At 41.2% G+C, this 14,803-nt stretch overlaps 1 protein-coding gene across 3 annotated transcripts in view; it reads right to left on the reverse strand.

Moving 5' to 3' along the window:
- Positions 1-3,243: 3,243 nt before the first annotated feature.
- The window catches only part of MYB (MYB proto-oncogene, transcription factor), a 32,737-nt gene continuing 21,177 nt past the window's right edge, over positions 3,244-14,803 (reverse strand). For all 3 annotated transcript variants that reach the window (XM_034765604.1, XM_034765603.1, XM_034765602.1), the window contains one exon: positions 3,244-4,611. In XM_034765604.1, coding sequence (XP_034621495.1) covers positions 4,495-4,611 — 117 coding nt within the window. In that variant the 3' untranslated portion in view covers positions 3,244-4,494. The remainder of the gene's footprint in view (positions 4,612-14,803) is intronic.

Below are 14,803 nucleotides of genomic sequence, written 5' to 3' on the forward strand. Positions count from 1 at the left end.
TAGGGGTCCACAAATGAAAAAAAAAAAAAAGGTTGAACACCACTGCTCTAGAGTCAACCACTTGCCTGGCCTGCCAGAGTGAAGGAGCAATGCCAAAAGGATGACTAGGGAGAGTACATAGGACCAAGAGAGTGAGGGTAAAAATAATGAATACCTGGGAAATATTTTTCCTCCAGCTTTTTGTAGCAAGATGTAACCCACCCAGTGGTCAGTTTGTATTATGGGTCTCCTGCGGTGTCTGATCCACTGCAGATGTGAATCTATTACAGCCACTAGCTAGGAGACAGTGGCTCTATAGCTCAAGCTTTACAGACTTATACTTTTTAGTTCTGGAGATCCGCTGTCCAAGATGGTAGCTCGCACAATGTTGAGTCTTGTCCAGGATTTGAACCTGGAACCTCTTGCACAGAAAATGCACTATTCTGGAACAATGCACTGAGGAAAGTTAGAAAATTGCAAAGCCAGCTGGAAAACTGCTTCATGCGTTGGTATTTTCTGTTACTGTTTCACTGCTCCTCTGCCTCTTTTTAAAATAAAAAACCCCTTCTACCTGAGACAAAATTACACCTTGAAATTAGGCCACCTGCTTAAATAATATACATATATATAATTCTTTGCAAAATTCAAAAGCCTTCACACTGGTGATGTTATGAACCTATAATTCCAGGGCTGTGAAACGGTTCATAGATGTTTGAGCCAAATTCTGCTCTCTGTTAAATAGAAATGCAGAATAACTTGATTGAACCTCAGTGGGCCAAATTCTACTTTCACATACACTACTGACTTTGCTGTAGTGACTCCATATTTCCAACAGTCTGGGGTAAATTCACCCATGTGCAGAAGCTGTACTGGCACAAAGCCAATTACCTCTTGCCAAGACTACTTACATCCTCAAGAGAGGGTTTGAATGATCCTTAACTAATGCATAGGACTTATGTTGAGCCTCTGCAAAGGGGTGTATTTTACCCTTTGAGCAGAACTTGACCTAAGGGAACTGTTCAGGTGAGCACAGCAAGCAGGATTTAACCCTTATTTTGCAAAGCAAGCACAGTGAAAATTGGTAGGAAAAAATAAATCAAATATGTGGCCTACAAAGCATTCAAACAAAGCCTGTTCCCTTGTTCATTCCAAGATCCACATGCATGCAGAATTCTATGCAAATCAGGCTTAATCTTCTGGGTGTTTTGCATTTTCAATAAAAGGAATGAAAAAAAAAAAGGAAGAGTTTTCCTACATATTAGATATAAATGTCATCATAAATAAGGCACCAATTAAAAGGATTTTTGCATGCCATGTTAGGGCGATTAGTCCTTTGCAAAAAGAAGACTGTTCCAATGCTGGGTATTTCCAGAGCAAACCTCCAGATTCTCCATTTAGCTAAACCCTGGCTAGATGGTTACAGTAACGTGCTCTCAAAAACCAGCAGTGCTTTGCAGATAGGACTGCAGACCTTCACGGCGAGGGGTAGGCTTCTCAGTGAAATGAGAGACCTAGCATAAGTTTGAGGTTGTTTTAGCTTTAATGCATGAAATCCTGCAGCCCCCTCTCTCATTTTGTGTATACAATTTCATGCCTCCGAATCTACGGCAGGGGGTTGGTGCTATCCCCCACTCTAGCAGACTACAAAGACAGTAAATAAGCCGCAGGAGAATGAGCAATTCCCCCAGTCTGTGGGCAGCGTAAGGCTGACATAAGCAGCCCTACGCTGGCCTGTGGCTGCTCCTACTTACACCAGGGGCCAAAAGCACCCAAGAATGCAGGCTCTGCAAAGAGGGCTGTAAAGCCACACTTGTCCTCTCCTTTCCCTGGACTGTGCCTCTGGAGGTGCACCACATGACCTGGGCGAGAAACTGTGCAACACATCTTAGTCACAGCACAGAAAGAAGGCAGCTAAGGTCACTTCAAGCCATCTTTTGACCTTTTATTATACTGGGCTGCTTTGGGGACTGTAGGGGCCCCCAAAGTAACTTAGGCTGCCCTGGGGAACCTGTCTAAATTATGAGAAGTCTCGCCGGGCTGCCCTATGGGCTGCAGCATTCCCTGCAACCTCTGCAGCGCTGGTGTCAGGAGCCTACCCTGCCATACCCCTCCCGCCCCAGCACACGCATGTCCCAAGGCTTGCAAGGGGCATCCTTGAATGGCAACCTTATGGCTATCTACCCCAGTGCCTGTACTGGGAGAATCCTCCCCCAGGAGGATATGAGGCTCTAAGGGGTCCTTTACACTGCTCCAGCCCTTTTACCTTGAGTAAAGGGGCTAGAATCAGGGTGTGGGTCTTATCCCTGGTTCTTAGAGACTTAGTAGGTTGGGTCTCAAATTATGTTAAATTGTCTCTCGGAGCCAAATTCTGCTCCCATTTACAACAGTGTATCTCTGGAATGCCTGCACCAACTTGAATTTTAGCGCCTGGTGTTCTGAAACAGTTAAGATGAACAATCGGTTTAATAGTAACTTGTATGATAGCATTTATTGAAAAGCTGATAGAGCAAGGTGCAGAGTGCCCTCATTTTCCAGCTAAATCTAGGGAGGGTGATTCTCCTCTGCACTTTCCTGGATCTGGCCTTACAGGCCTGCTCACTTATCCATGAAACTCACTAGGAGTTTTGGGTTAGATTTTGATCTCTGGTTTGTTGAGCCGTGTAAAAAGTACACATAGACGTCCTGCTGCAGTATATGCATCCAGGATATATTGCTTTTATTGCATCTGGTATGCCAATCTCAAATGGGAGGACACACAAACTGGTCAATATCCCAGCAGAGCACCAGTTTTGCATAGAAGCTGTTGCTAGCCCCTCAGTTGCCAAGATTAATCTTTTTTGGTGTGGCTGTAGCTTTCGGGCCTGAATCTGCTGTAAGCTGAGCACCCTTGACTCCCATAAAGGTCATTAAGAGTTTAGGGTGTTGACTGTGCACCAGGATGGGGCCCTTTAGGTCTGAACAAAGTAGGGTGACCAGATGGCCCGATTTTATAGGGATAGTCCTGATATTTGGGGCTTTTTCCTATATAGGCTCCTATGACCCCCCCCCACCTCCATCCCAATTTTTCACACTTGCTATCTGGCCACCCTAGAACAGAGTCATACTCTTAGAATGCTATTAAGAATATGCTTACTCATCTAATTGTCCCATTGGCCTCAATGGAAAAAGTCCCGTTGACTTGATGGTGGCAATATTATTTCTGACAATAATGTTTAATATGAGCAAGTTTCAGAGACTAAGCAAATTTAAGTAAAAAAAGGACACACTTTATTCATCTACAAGGCAGTAAGTACATTGTCATATCAAAAATTAAGTGCAGAGGAAGCTGCACCAAATGCTATTAAGGCAGCGAAGTCAGAGTCTTATTAAAAACAAAAAAAATCAGTGTCCTTGCCATCTCGGTAGAGGTTTGGTACGGCAGTATAAAGAACCATACATTTCTAAGAACCTGATTCAGTACGTGAAACCCAAGTTAGGGAACAATTAGGCTAAACATGGAACGAAACAGACGACATGAACAAGACAGCGTTCTCCCAAACATATGAAGGTGCAATGCATGCTCTTACAAACCAATGAGAAACAAAACACAACCAGACAAAAAATAAAAAAGAAATCTCCCAGGAACAGTGTTCAAAAGTATTGCTTATAAAAAGGGGGGGGAGGGTAAGTAAATATATAAAAAAATAAAATAAAAAGGTCTGAAATGCTAGTGCATAGTCAATTAGCTAACACCAAAGTTTGTTTTCTTTCCATATAAAGCTCTACTGCCCCTTTTACACTAGCAGCACGTCTACATGCTAAAGTCCATAGCAGCAAAACACAGTATCCATTTGGCATTTACAAAATTAAATTACTGAATAAAAATATAATTTGTTCTCATAAATCTATGTTTCATACAGTAATAATTTTTAAAGCAAGCTAATAAAAATCCCCCCAAAACAGAAACACACAATGTATAAGTGGTCTAGAACCATAACAAAATCAAATAGTACTTCAAACGGTATGGATTTTTGAGCATTCACAATCTTAATCAGTTTCCCCCTTTGTTTTCCCTACTAGCGTTTGTAGTAATGCTTTTTTATTGCAGTATTTTATACCAATGCATTTTGTTCAGTGATTTAGAATAAAACTGTCTGAGTACCTGCTCTTTATAAAAACCCCACATGTTGCATCACTGAAATAACAATACTGGTGTATTATGTCTGCTTGATCTGAAAAAGTACAAAAAAATCACTTGATTTTTAAAAGTCTGCATTAAGATAATAATTAATTGATTAAAATTCAATACCTAATAATTTAGGCAAGTGTCATTTATTTAAAAAAAATCCTTTTAAGTTGGGTGAAATCCAACAAGAATATGCTCAGTGACTAAATGCACTTTGTGCTGCTCCCAACTGTTGTACCACAACAAAAATATGTTCTTCTCCCATTCGTGAAAAGTTTTCATGTAGAGGAATGGTGAATTCCAGGTCAACTTGAAGTGTTTTGAAAACCATAATGCTTGTCTGTGGACCCTTACATGACCAGAGTCCGGGCTGAAAATGCATTCATGTATTTGCGTGCCTGCTCGGTAAGGATCATCTGATCCTCTATCTTCCCACAGGATGCTGATTCCCAGGCATTGCTCAGATGCTAAATTTTAAAAACAAGGAGAGAAGTTAGGGTCTGGTAGAATATTATTTATTTTTTGTATTATGGTAGCACCTCCAGGCTCCAACTCAGATCAGACCCCAGGGGTGCTAGACACTATGCAAACATACTAGGAGACAGTCCCCTGCCCTGAAGAATTTAACATCTAACTAGACAAGATACACAAAGGAAATATTATTCCATTTTACAGATGGGTAACTGAGGCAGAGAAAGAGATTAAATGATTTATTATCAAACAGGTAGAGCAGGGAATGGAACTCAAATCTCCTGAGACTTAGAAGGCTATCCTTCCTCCGTACAAGAGTATCTTCAGAGAGTTCCCCTCTCCTGCCTTTCTAGTAAAGGCCTCACTAGAGAAGTTCTTTGCAGGTTAAAAATAGTTCTGACAGATTAAAAACTACGAGCGCCTGTAAATTCCTGCTGGATTTTTATTCTATAAACATAGATTCTACCTGCCTCTGCACCCCTCAACCAGATTTGATGATCACGACAGCAGCTAACACATAGTTCAACCTTCTTAGCCACTTTTACCTATGTGTAGTAATTAGCACATACCCAGTCATAGATCCACTTTAGCAAAAAGGAGGAGGGGGAGAATTGGCTTTCAACAGAAATAACATGCTAATATAATTTAAAACATTTCAGTTTTTGGATTCTTTACATATATTGGAGACTATTCAGTACAGTGTTACACTGAGATAAACATATCCACTGTGAGGGTTGCACACAGTGTGTTTGTTTACTCACTATACGGGTGAAATGTTTTTCATTGCCTTGAGCCATAAGAAGTGTAGGAATTTCAGCTCCTGGAATTTACTAACACACATTTTTCCTCTGATCTATTTTTGTTGTTCAAACTAACACTTTTGCCAGGGCAATTTACCATCTAAACACACAACTGCATTATTAGGCAGTGCTAGCCATACAAATTTCCATGTGTTCCAAACATCTAAACATAATTACTTGATTCAAAATTGTTTGCTAAGAGGGAAATTGTCCTGTTGTTGACAACAAGGTGGTGGATCTCCTGATTGCCTGAAGATCTAAAAGTGTGGCCAAATCAGCAGAAACAAACACGAATCCTCCTTTGCCTGCAACATGCAGCATCTTGTACATTTCAAGATCCACAGTGCTCAATTACATGGTCATTATCTGCCCTAATTCTAGGACTCTAGCTTAAAGCATGTGCTGTTTAAGGTACTTGTTTTGGCCTACTGAAGACATAATAGGCTCCTTAGTTAGTCTCTAACCTGAATTTATATAGAATATCATCCTAACTGGGAACAATGTTATTTGAGACACATTTAGGTTTGATGCGGAAAGCCATGGAACTCAGTATATAATTTGAAAGATTACATAAATATGTTATTCTAGATAACATTTAACAAATATCCCCAATAAAAACCTTGCTGTGCAGAGTGCTGTACAAACACATAGGCAGACATACTCCTTGCCCAAAAGGGCTTACAATCCGAAAGAGAGAGAATAAATGACCAGTGGAGGGATAGGGATACAACACATAAGCAGTGTGATCCGGGTGAAGGCTGGCACACATCATATTAGAGTTGTTTTCTTTATATCTAGATTTTTCTTTTTTAATTTATTTTTTGCCTCTGCCCATTTATTTTTAGATTCCAAATGTTGGGTCTGATCCTACAGTCTTTTTGCATGCAAAACTCCCACTGACTTCCAGTAAAGTCCCGAAAAGGAGTGCTAGGTCAGGCATGAAATCATTAGGCTCTGCATGTATCTGTGAAGAGAGACATGTTATACACCTAGTTTGACCCAACCTCATCTTGTCATACACCTTGTGGTATGACTCTGTCTAGATTACATACCACAGCCAAAAAGCAGGTGTGACATACTTTTCACTTCACAGACATGCATTTGACATGCCACAAAATGCTGCAACTTCCTCATATGTTTTAGGTAAACAGCTTCCAGTGTACAATTTTCACAAGCACCTAAGTCACTTAGAAGCCTAAGTTATATTGACTTTCAATGGGATTTAGGCACCTAAGGGCTTGTCTTCACTACCTGCCTGGATCGGCGGGTAGAAATCGATCTCTTGGGGATCGAATTATCGCGTCTTGTTGGGACGCGACAATTGATCCCCGAATTGATGCACGTACTCCACCAGCATAGGTAGGAGTAAGGGCCGTCGACAGGGGAGCTGCGGCGGTCGATTTGCCGCCGTCCTCACAGCGGGGTAAGTTGGCTCTGATACGTTGAATTCAGCTATGCTATTCGTCTAGCTGAATTTGCGTATCTTAAATCGATCCCCCCCCCCACTGTGTAGGCCTAGCCTAAGTGACTTAGGTGCTTGTGAAATTTTTACCCCTCACATTTCTGGATTCTCTCACAAAAGGGTCAAATTAATCTTTGGTGTAACACCACTGATTTTACTACAGGGTCGAATTTGGTCTCTAGTAAACAGTTGAAAGAAAACTTTCCCCTGTTTGATCATTCCAGAAGTCTGATGTTTTAAATGACAAAAGTATGTGTCCCTTTTCCTTATGAACTTCTGAAGTTTCAATGTGCTGGTCTATAAAAGTGGGTTCAGTCTTTCTTTAAATAGCTGAAAACATATGGCAGTGAGATTCCATCTGTCACAAGCTGACAATTTTTTAAAAATGGAACTAAAATCATGCAGAGTGTCCCAATTTCGTAAACTATTCTTGAGTGTCAGGTATTTACAGTGGGCTCTTCGCATTAATAGATGTGTGTGTTAAAAAAGCATGTATCTTGCCATCTCCATATCTCAGCAAGCTGCTACATGTCTGTTATTCCACTTAAAGGCATTAAATAACATTTTCACCACACTGGCCTTCATTTAAGTGAGTGTCAAGATGGAAGAATCCAATGAAACAGTACCAACCCCTACTTTTGGTGTCTGTTGTCTCCCATGCGACAATGAGGAAAAAGAGTTGCATCAGGCACAAAATATTATGAGGGGTATAGGAGAATTCAATGGATCCACAATATGCTTCAGTTTAAAGTGACTTATATGAGCTCTGCTCTATAGACATGATGGTAGACTTTGGCTTCTAATATGTTTTCTACCTGTACTAGAAATTTAGACTTCATTAATTTCACACACTCTCTCTCTCTCTCTCTCTCTCTCACACACACACACACACACACACACACACACACACACACACACACACACACAGAGTACAAGTGAAGAGCCAAATTCTTTAGTCCAATTTAAGTCAGTATGAGTTTTGTTTGAATAAGGACCACAGAATTTGGACCAAAGTACCAGTGTGATTTCTATTAAAGTTTTCACTCTTGTGGTTTGCTATTCAGATAATGTTTTAAGAATGTTAGAACAAGCCCCTAACAAAGCACAATGCCTTTGCTCTGCCAGCCTTGCAGCTCACTTCTGGAGGCATGTGTTAAAGTCATCTGAACTCGAGCAACTCTACTTCCACTCTTGGCACAGATCGCTAGGTCTCACAACCCAGGCAGAGCATATTTCTGGATGTGAAGACAAAAGTCCAAGAAGCCATTTTGTAAAGAGGGAAAAGCAAATTGGAGGCTCAGAAACACAATGAACAGCTCTTTCCATGCCAACAGATCAGCAAAAGTGTCAATAGGGCTCAGTTGCAAGAGAATTTCAACATGAGTGGAGAAAGCAGAGCCTAATATTCACATCAAAAGATAAAAAGAAAGGGACGGGGGTTGAGCAGAAAGCTAGAGACATAAAGGAAACAGGTCAAAACCAGACACAAAAATATACCTTTTAGAGACCCCTCATTATCTTCCCTGTTTCGGAACTCACTTAACAGTGCCTTACATAGGCAAAACTGTTGACGTCAATAGGAGTTTTGCTACACAATGACTAAAGGATTGGGCCCATAATTAGAAGCTTTAAGGCATGATCCAAACCCTACTGAAGTCTAATGGGCTTTGGATCAGCCTTTAAGTCTGCATATGGGTAAGAATTCTTTCAGTCTTCTGTTACCAATATTTCTGTAGTAGTATTTTTATTCTTTCATGACAGTTTTTTCCCTCTTTAAATTAGAATAATGGGAAAAAAAACAGAATATGTATGCTACTGTGAGTTCCCATACAATTCTAGCCATGTCATTCTCCTTGGTTCATTTTTTGCATCAGTAATCCTACCAGCACATCCTTCTCTTGGCAGAAGAATTATCTCACTTATCCTGTAACGTGCCTTCAGCTGCCCCAGGCAAAAGTGAACTGTAAACAAACTGTTAAAGCTTTAACTGGGATATCCAGTTAAAGCACTTTAAATAAAAACTTGGATCCTTTGAAGAAAACAGAACAGTAAGGCAAGACAAGGCTGTGCAAAGGTGCTTTTCTGACAGGACTAGCCTTTCTGCACCCAGAGTATGAATTGCCTTATATTATGCTGTCTGTATATTTTTAACACCTTCTTTCAGCATTACCACACTATACCTGCTGAGAATGGTACTCACAACAAGCACTTCTGTAGTCACGTAAGACAGAGCTACTACACTGATGGAAATATAATAAAAATCTTTGGGCAAAGACATGTATTGGAAGATATATTTAAAACTCCCTGGAATAGATTCTGATCTCATTTAGGCCAGTGAAAATCTGCAATCGCTTCACTGAAGGTATTGATGTTCCTCTAAATTTGCACAGGTGTATCTGAGCAGCATTTGGCCCAGTTGTTCTGACATTAAAGAAATTGTCAAAGACATTCTTAGGGTGAGACTACTGAGAGTGTTTTACCCTCCTTCTTTACTTAACGAGTATGTGAGGTACTGAGACCAATTGCAACCTATACTGATATTTTATGGCTGACTTCATAGGCTGGAGCACCCATGGGGAAAAATTAGTGGGTGCTCTGCACCCACCGGCACCCAAGCTCCCTCCTTCTCACTCCTTCTCCCCCCGCCCCCCGAGTGCGCCGTGTCCCCGCTCCTTCCCCCTCCATCCATCCCTCCCAGCGCTTCCCGCCCCCCTGCCACCTAACAGCTGTTTGGCAGCACTTAGGACTTTCCGGAAGGGAGGGGGAGAAGTGGGGATGTGGCACACTCAGGGGAGGAGGAGGAGAAAAGGCGGGCGGGCACTTGGGGGAAGGGGGTGGAATGGGGGGCGGGGACTTTGGGGAAGGGGTGGAATGGGGGCAGGGTAAGGGTGGTGCAGGGGCAAGAAGAGGCAAGGCAAAGGCGGGGCCAGGGGTGGGTGTGGTTGAGCACCCACTAGGAAAGGGGACATTGGCGCCTATGGCTGAGTTACAGCATGCCGTTAGAAGTGGGGTTACAGTAGAAATGCAGAGCTCCTTACTTAATAGTAACAGCAGAATAGATGCCATAATAAAGCATTTCCCTAACAGAACATAATACTCATCAAATATAACCTTAAGCTTTCCTGTTTCATCAGTATTTGGAACCAAGGCATGTTTTTTCACTAGCTATCAGTTCCATGTGAAGATTAATGCGGATGTCAAGCTACTGTAAACCAATTCTACTTCATTTGCTTAGGGAATAATCAGTTCTAATTTGCTTAAGTAGCAGCAATAAAATAGCACTAAGGATATGTCTACACTGCAAGTAACACCTGTGGCTGAACTGTGTCAGCTGAATTGGGCTTGCGGGGCTATAAAATTGAGCTGTAGACATTTGGGCTCTGGGTGAAGCCTGGACTCTGGGACCTTATAGGCTGCAGCCTGAGCCTGAACATCTACACCGCTGTTTTACAGCCCCACAGCCAAAGCCCGGCATGGCCAAGTCAGCTGACATGAGTCAGCCACGGATTTTTAACTGCAGTGTAGACACTGGCTCTTATAGGGGCACTGAGCAATCCTCTCCCCAACTTGGTGTTCTTCCAATTGTACAGATATGTAGCCCACTCTTGCTGAATAAAATAAAATGTCAAGGCCCTTTGGCTTTTATTATTATGCTGATTATATCAATGTTAGGAACAAGTATTTGGTGGTGATAGGGCCAAAACCTGGAATCCTGTTTCAGGCAAAATTCACATTTGGAACCAATGAGAGTTTTCCTGGGTAAGGATAATGGGACAAACACTGAGCACCTGTCAGATTTTGTCCCCAAGTAAAGACTTCAGGATTTTCCCTTTAGATTTTTCTTCCCCCTTTAGATTACATTCTTTCAATTCAAAGCTTAGCTCATAATGCTGCAATGGCCTCTCTGCTGCCATGTGCCTGTAACCCTTCTGTGGTCTATGAAAACTGTTTGAAGGAACCTCAGCTTTTTAAGGCAGCAATCACCTCTGATGCATTTGGCACCTAAGTTCTGCTGCCCAGAGAGAACACTGTTGCACAGACTGATTGTCCCCTGACTTCTGACCTCTTCTGCTTTGCACAACTGAAGGAAGCCAGGTTACCTTTGTATCAGCCTAGAACAGTTGGGGCTACCCAACTAGCAGAAAACATACTATATCATGGCCACATTTCCCTTCCACACAAACTTCAACTCTTCTAGCGGGATTAGGGCTGTTTTGATCCCCTGCTTCACTCTGGGAACAGACGGAAACATATGGCTTTATGATCCCAATATCTCCAGAAAGCCAGTCACCAGCAGGTTCTTCACAAAGACCTCTGCTGCAAGCTGTATATGCTGTCTCATGTGTATGTGTTTCGCTTTCTAGCCTAACTTTAATGTGCTGAAAGAAACTCCACAAACTGAAAAAGGAGAAAATTAAAGATCCTGTAAACTCATAACAATGACCCTTGGAGAAGACTAACAAGGCCCCAGAGTAGAAGTAACTGTGTTTTTAACTTGCATTAAACTCATTCTTTAAAAGAAAATTAAGATTGTGACATAAACCATTGAAAGTCAGGAAATTCAAACTGAAGGGTGTCAGTCTGTGGTTAAAAAGAGGAAAGTGATGGGAGCTAAAAGTTTAAGATGTGCTGTTTAAACATGCAAGGCTTGTACAACATGTAGTTTCCTTTTGTTATTTCTAAACAAATCAATTTTTTTAAAAAGTTTTATATTTTAAAATGGCTGCTATGAGGTGATGTGTTTTGTCAGAGTGAGGACTGCAGGACTGGGTGTGCAGTCTGTGGTTTAGCCTGATTTTCTTTCCCTGGTATTGTATATTTTGTGATCGTTCTTGTTATCTGATAGACTAGTGGATATGTTAGTCTATTGGGTGAATATATAAATGTTCTTTAAAAGCATACGTATTACACTTGAACAGCCAAATCCTAAAGTCTTTACAGAGCCAGGCTTTACTCAGACAAAATCCCACTGACGTGAATCAGTTTGCCTGGGTAAGGACTTATCTCAAAGTCTTATCTCTTGAAGTCCTGCACCCCACCGGCAGCCAAGCTCCCTCCTTTTACTCAGACAAAACTCCATCTGCAGTGAAATGGAGTTTTGTTTGAATTATGACCATGAAAGGATTCTGGGTGAAATTTACCAATCACATAAAGCCCAAGCACAGTACACTCTGAATGGCCTGGGGGACATCCAAAGCTTTCAGATAACAGGGTGTTCGGATAAACAAAGGTGTTTGTTTGAGCTGGGGTCTAGATACAGGCTGGGCAGTAAAGGTTCAGGTACAGCTACTTCAAAGTGCGTGCATAAAACCGTTCCCAGAGACCAGTTATCAGTGATTCACAATCAAGCTGGAAGGACATATCAAGTGGGGTCCTGCAGGGATCAGTTCTGGGTCCGGTTCTCTACAATATCTTCATCAATGATTTAGATAATGGCATAGAGAGTACACTTACAAAGTTTGCAGAAGACACCAAGCTGGGAGGGGTTGCAAATGCTTTGGAGGATAGGATTAAAATTCAAAATGATCTGGACAAATTACTTCAGACCTTTTCTCCAAATAGGATGAAATTCAGGAAGGATCAATGCAAAATACTCCACTTAGGAAGGAACAATCAGTTGCACACATACAGAATGGGAAATGACTGCCTAGGAAGGAATACTTCAGAAAGGGATCTGGGGGTCATAGTGGATCGCAAGTTAAATATAAGTCAACAGTGTAATGCTGTTGCAAAAAAAAAAAAAAAAAAAGCAAACCTTGTTCTGGGATGTATTAGCAGGAATATTGTAAGCAAGACACGAGAAGTAATTCTTCTGCTCTACTCTGTGCTTATTAGGCCTCATCTGGAGTATTGTGTCCAGTTCTGCGTGCCACATTTCAGGAAAGATGTAGACAAATTGGAGAAAGTCCAGAGGAGAGCAACAAAAATGATTAAAGGTCTAGAAAACATGACCTATGAGGGAAGATTGAGAAAGCTCTCCCATCAACATAATTAATCCACCCCCAACGAGGGGCAGTAGTTAGGTTGGTATGAGATGCTCTCCCGCTGACACAGTGCTGTGCACACTAATGCTTATGCAGGCATAATTTATGTCACTCATGGGGATGGAATATTGACATCCCTGAGCAACTTTAAGTTTTGCCAATGTAAGTGGTAGACTAGGCATAGCCTTAGTCCTGCCTTGAGTGCAGGGGACTGGACTAGAAGACCTTCCCTTTCAGTCCTACGATTCTATGATTACTAGTAAACATACCTAGGGAGATAACATTTAGAAAATGGAGCAGGAAGGGGAACAATGTAAGGGAAAGCTTACTGAATATAAACAACAAGGAGTCCGGTGACACCTTAAAGACTAACATATCTATTTGGGCATAAGCTTTCGTGGGTAAAAAAACCACTTCTTCAGATGCATGGACTCCTTGTTATTTTTGTGGATACAGACTAACACGGCTACCCCCTGATACTTTACTGAATATAGTTATGTACTAAAGAGTTTCAGCTGTTTTATACCTGTTAGAAAACATTCTGTTTTTACTACATACACAGGATCCTCCTGTAGTGGATGAAATGAAGTTGATGAGATTGTCCCTACAAGTTTGAGAGAGAAATACTGGCCCAAATTCATCGCTGATGTAAATCCACTGATGTCAACAGTTACACCAGGGATGAATTTGGTTCTTTTGTTCTTTATCTGCAGGTCACTAATGCTAATTTGGATTTGTTATGAGACACAGTCAAACCCTGATGCTGCATGACTATAAAATGGCTGTATTTCATGTCTGGGGGGGAAATAAGATGAGTCATAATAGATAAGCAGTTCAGCCTGTAGCCTCATTCTTAATTTTTATTTTATATTTGGGTTGAACAATGAATGTCTCTTTGTCAAGTATGGAGATGAATTTAACCTTTGAACTATTGTACCAAGGTGTCTTGTGTCAGCTACTTGTTTTTGTTTTTTATTACTAGTTCTTTCAGTTTCCCAGTTACTATTAGGCTAAGTTATTAAGTCAGTTTTTATTCCTTCCCTACTTAGGTAAAATGCCCTTTTGGTCAAATCCTGAGAGATGCTGAACACTTGCTGGGCATCCTTCATGCCCACTGAAGTCAATAGCATTTTTGTCTGATGGAAATGTGTCAAGATTTTGTACAGAAATTAGGCCAAAGTTAGGCTAATATATTACATCTGTAGACATAGCAAAACTCCCCACAGATACTGATATGAGGAAGGATCAAAAAATAGAATGATGCCCTTGGTTGATAACAGTTTATAAAGAAATTTACTTTGACAAAATAGGAAATGTAACATGATTTAATATTTCCAAAGATCAAAATATCCTATTCACCAGACAGTAATGTTTTGTAAGTCACTAAGGGAGGGATTTTCAAAAACTCCTAAGGAGCACAAGTCATAGGGAGAGAGATAGCACAGTGGTTTGAGCATTAGCCTGCTAAACCCAGGGCTGTGAGTTCAATCCTTGTGTGGGCCATTTAGGGATCTGGGACAAAAAAATCTGTCTGGGGATTGGCCCTGCTTTGAGCAGGGGGTTGGACTAGATGACCTTCCAACCCTGATATTCTATGATTTAGGGAGACAAGGTGGGTGAGATAATATCTTTTACTGGACCAACTTCTGCTGTGACAGACACAAGCTTTCAAGCTACACAGAACTCTTCTTCAGGTCTGGGAAAGGTACTAAGAGCCTCAAAGCTAAGTGAAAGAGCAAACAGATTGTTTAGCATAAGTAGTTAGCACATATTCTAAGGGACCATTCAATATAGAGTGGCCCATTAACACCCCTGTAGTCATAGGACAAAAAGAGGGGTTAGTGGATTACAGAGTTTTGTAATAAGCCATAAATCCAGTGTCTCTATTCAGTCCATAATTTTTGGTGTCCAACAAAGTTATGAATTTAAGTTCCCAGGCTGG

The sequence above is a fragment of the Trachemys scripta genome, chromosome 3 (genome assembly GCF_013100865.1).
Source record: "Trachemys scripta elegans isolate TJP31775 chromosome 3, CAS_Tse_1.0, whole genome shotgun sequence".
Lineage (NCBI taxonomy): Eukaryota > Metazoa > Chordata > Testudines > Emydidae > Trachemys > Trachemys scripta.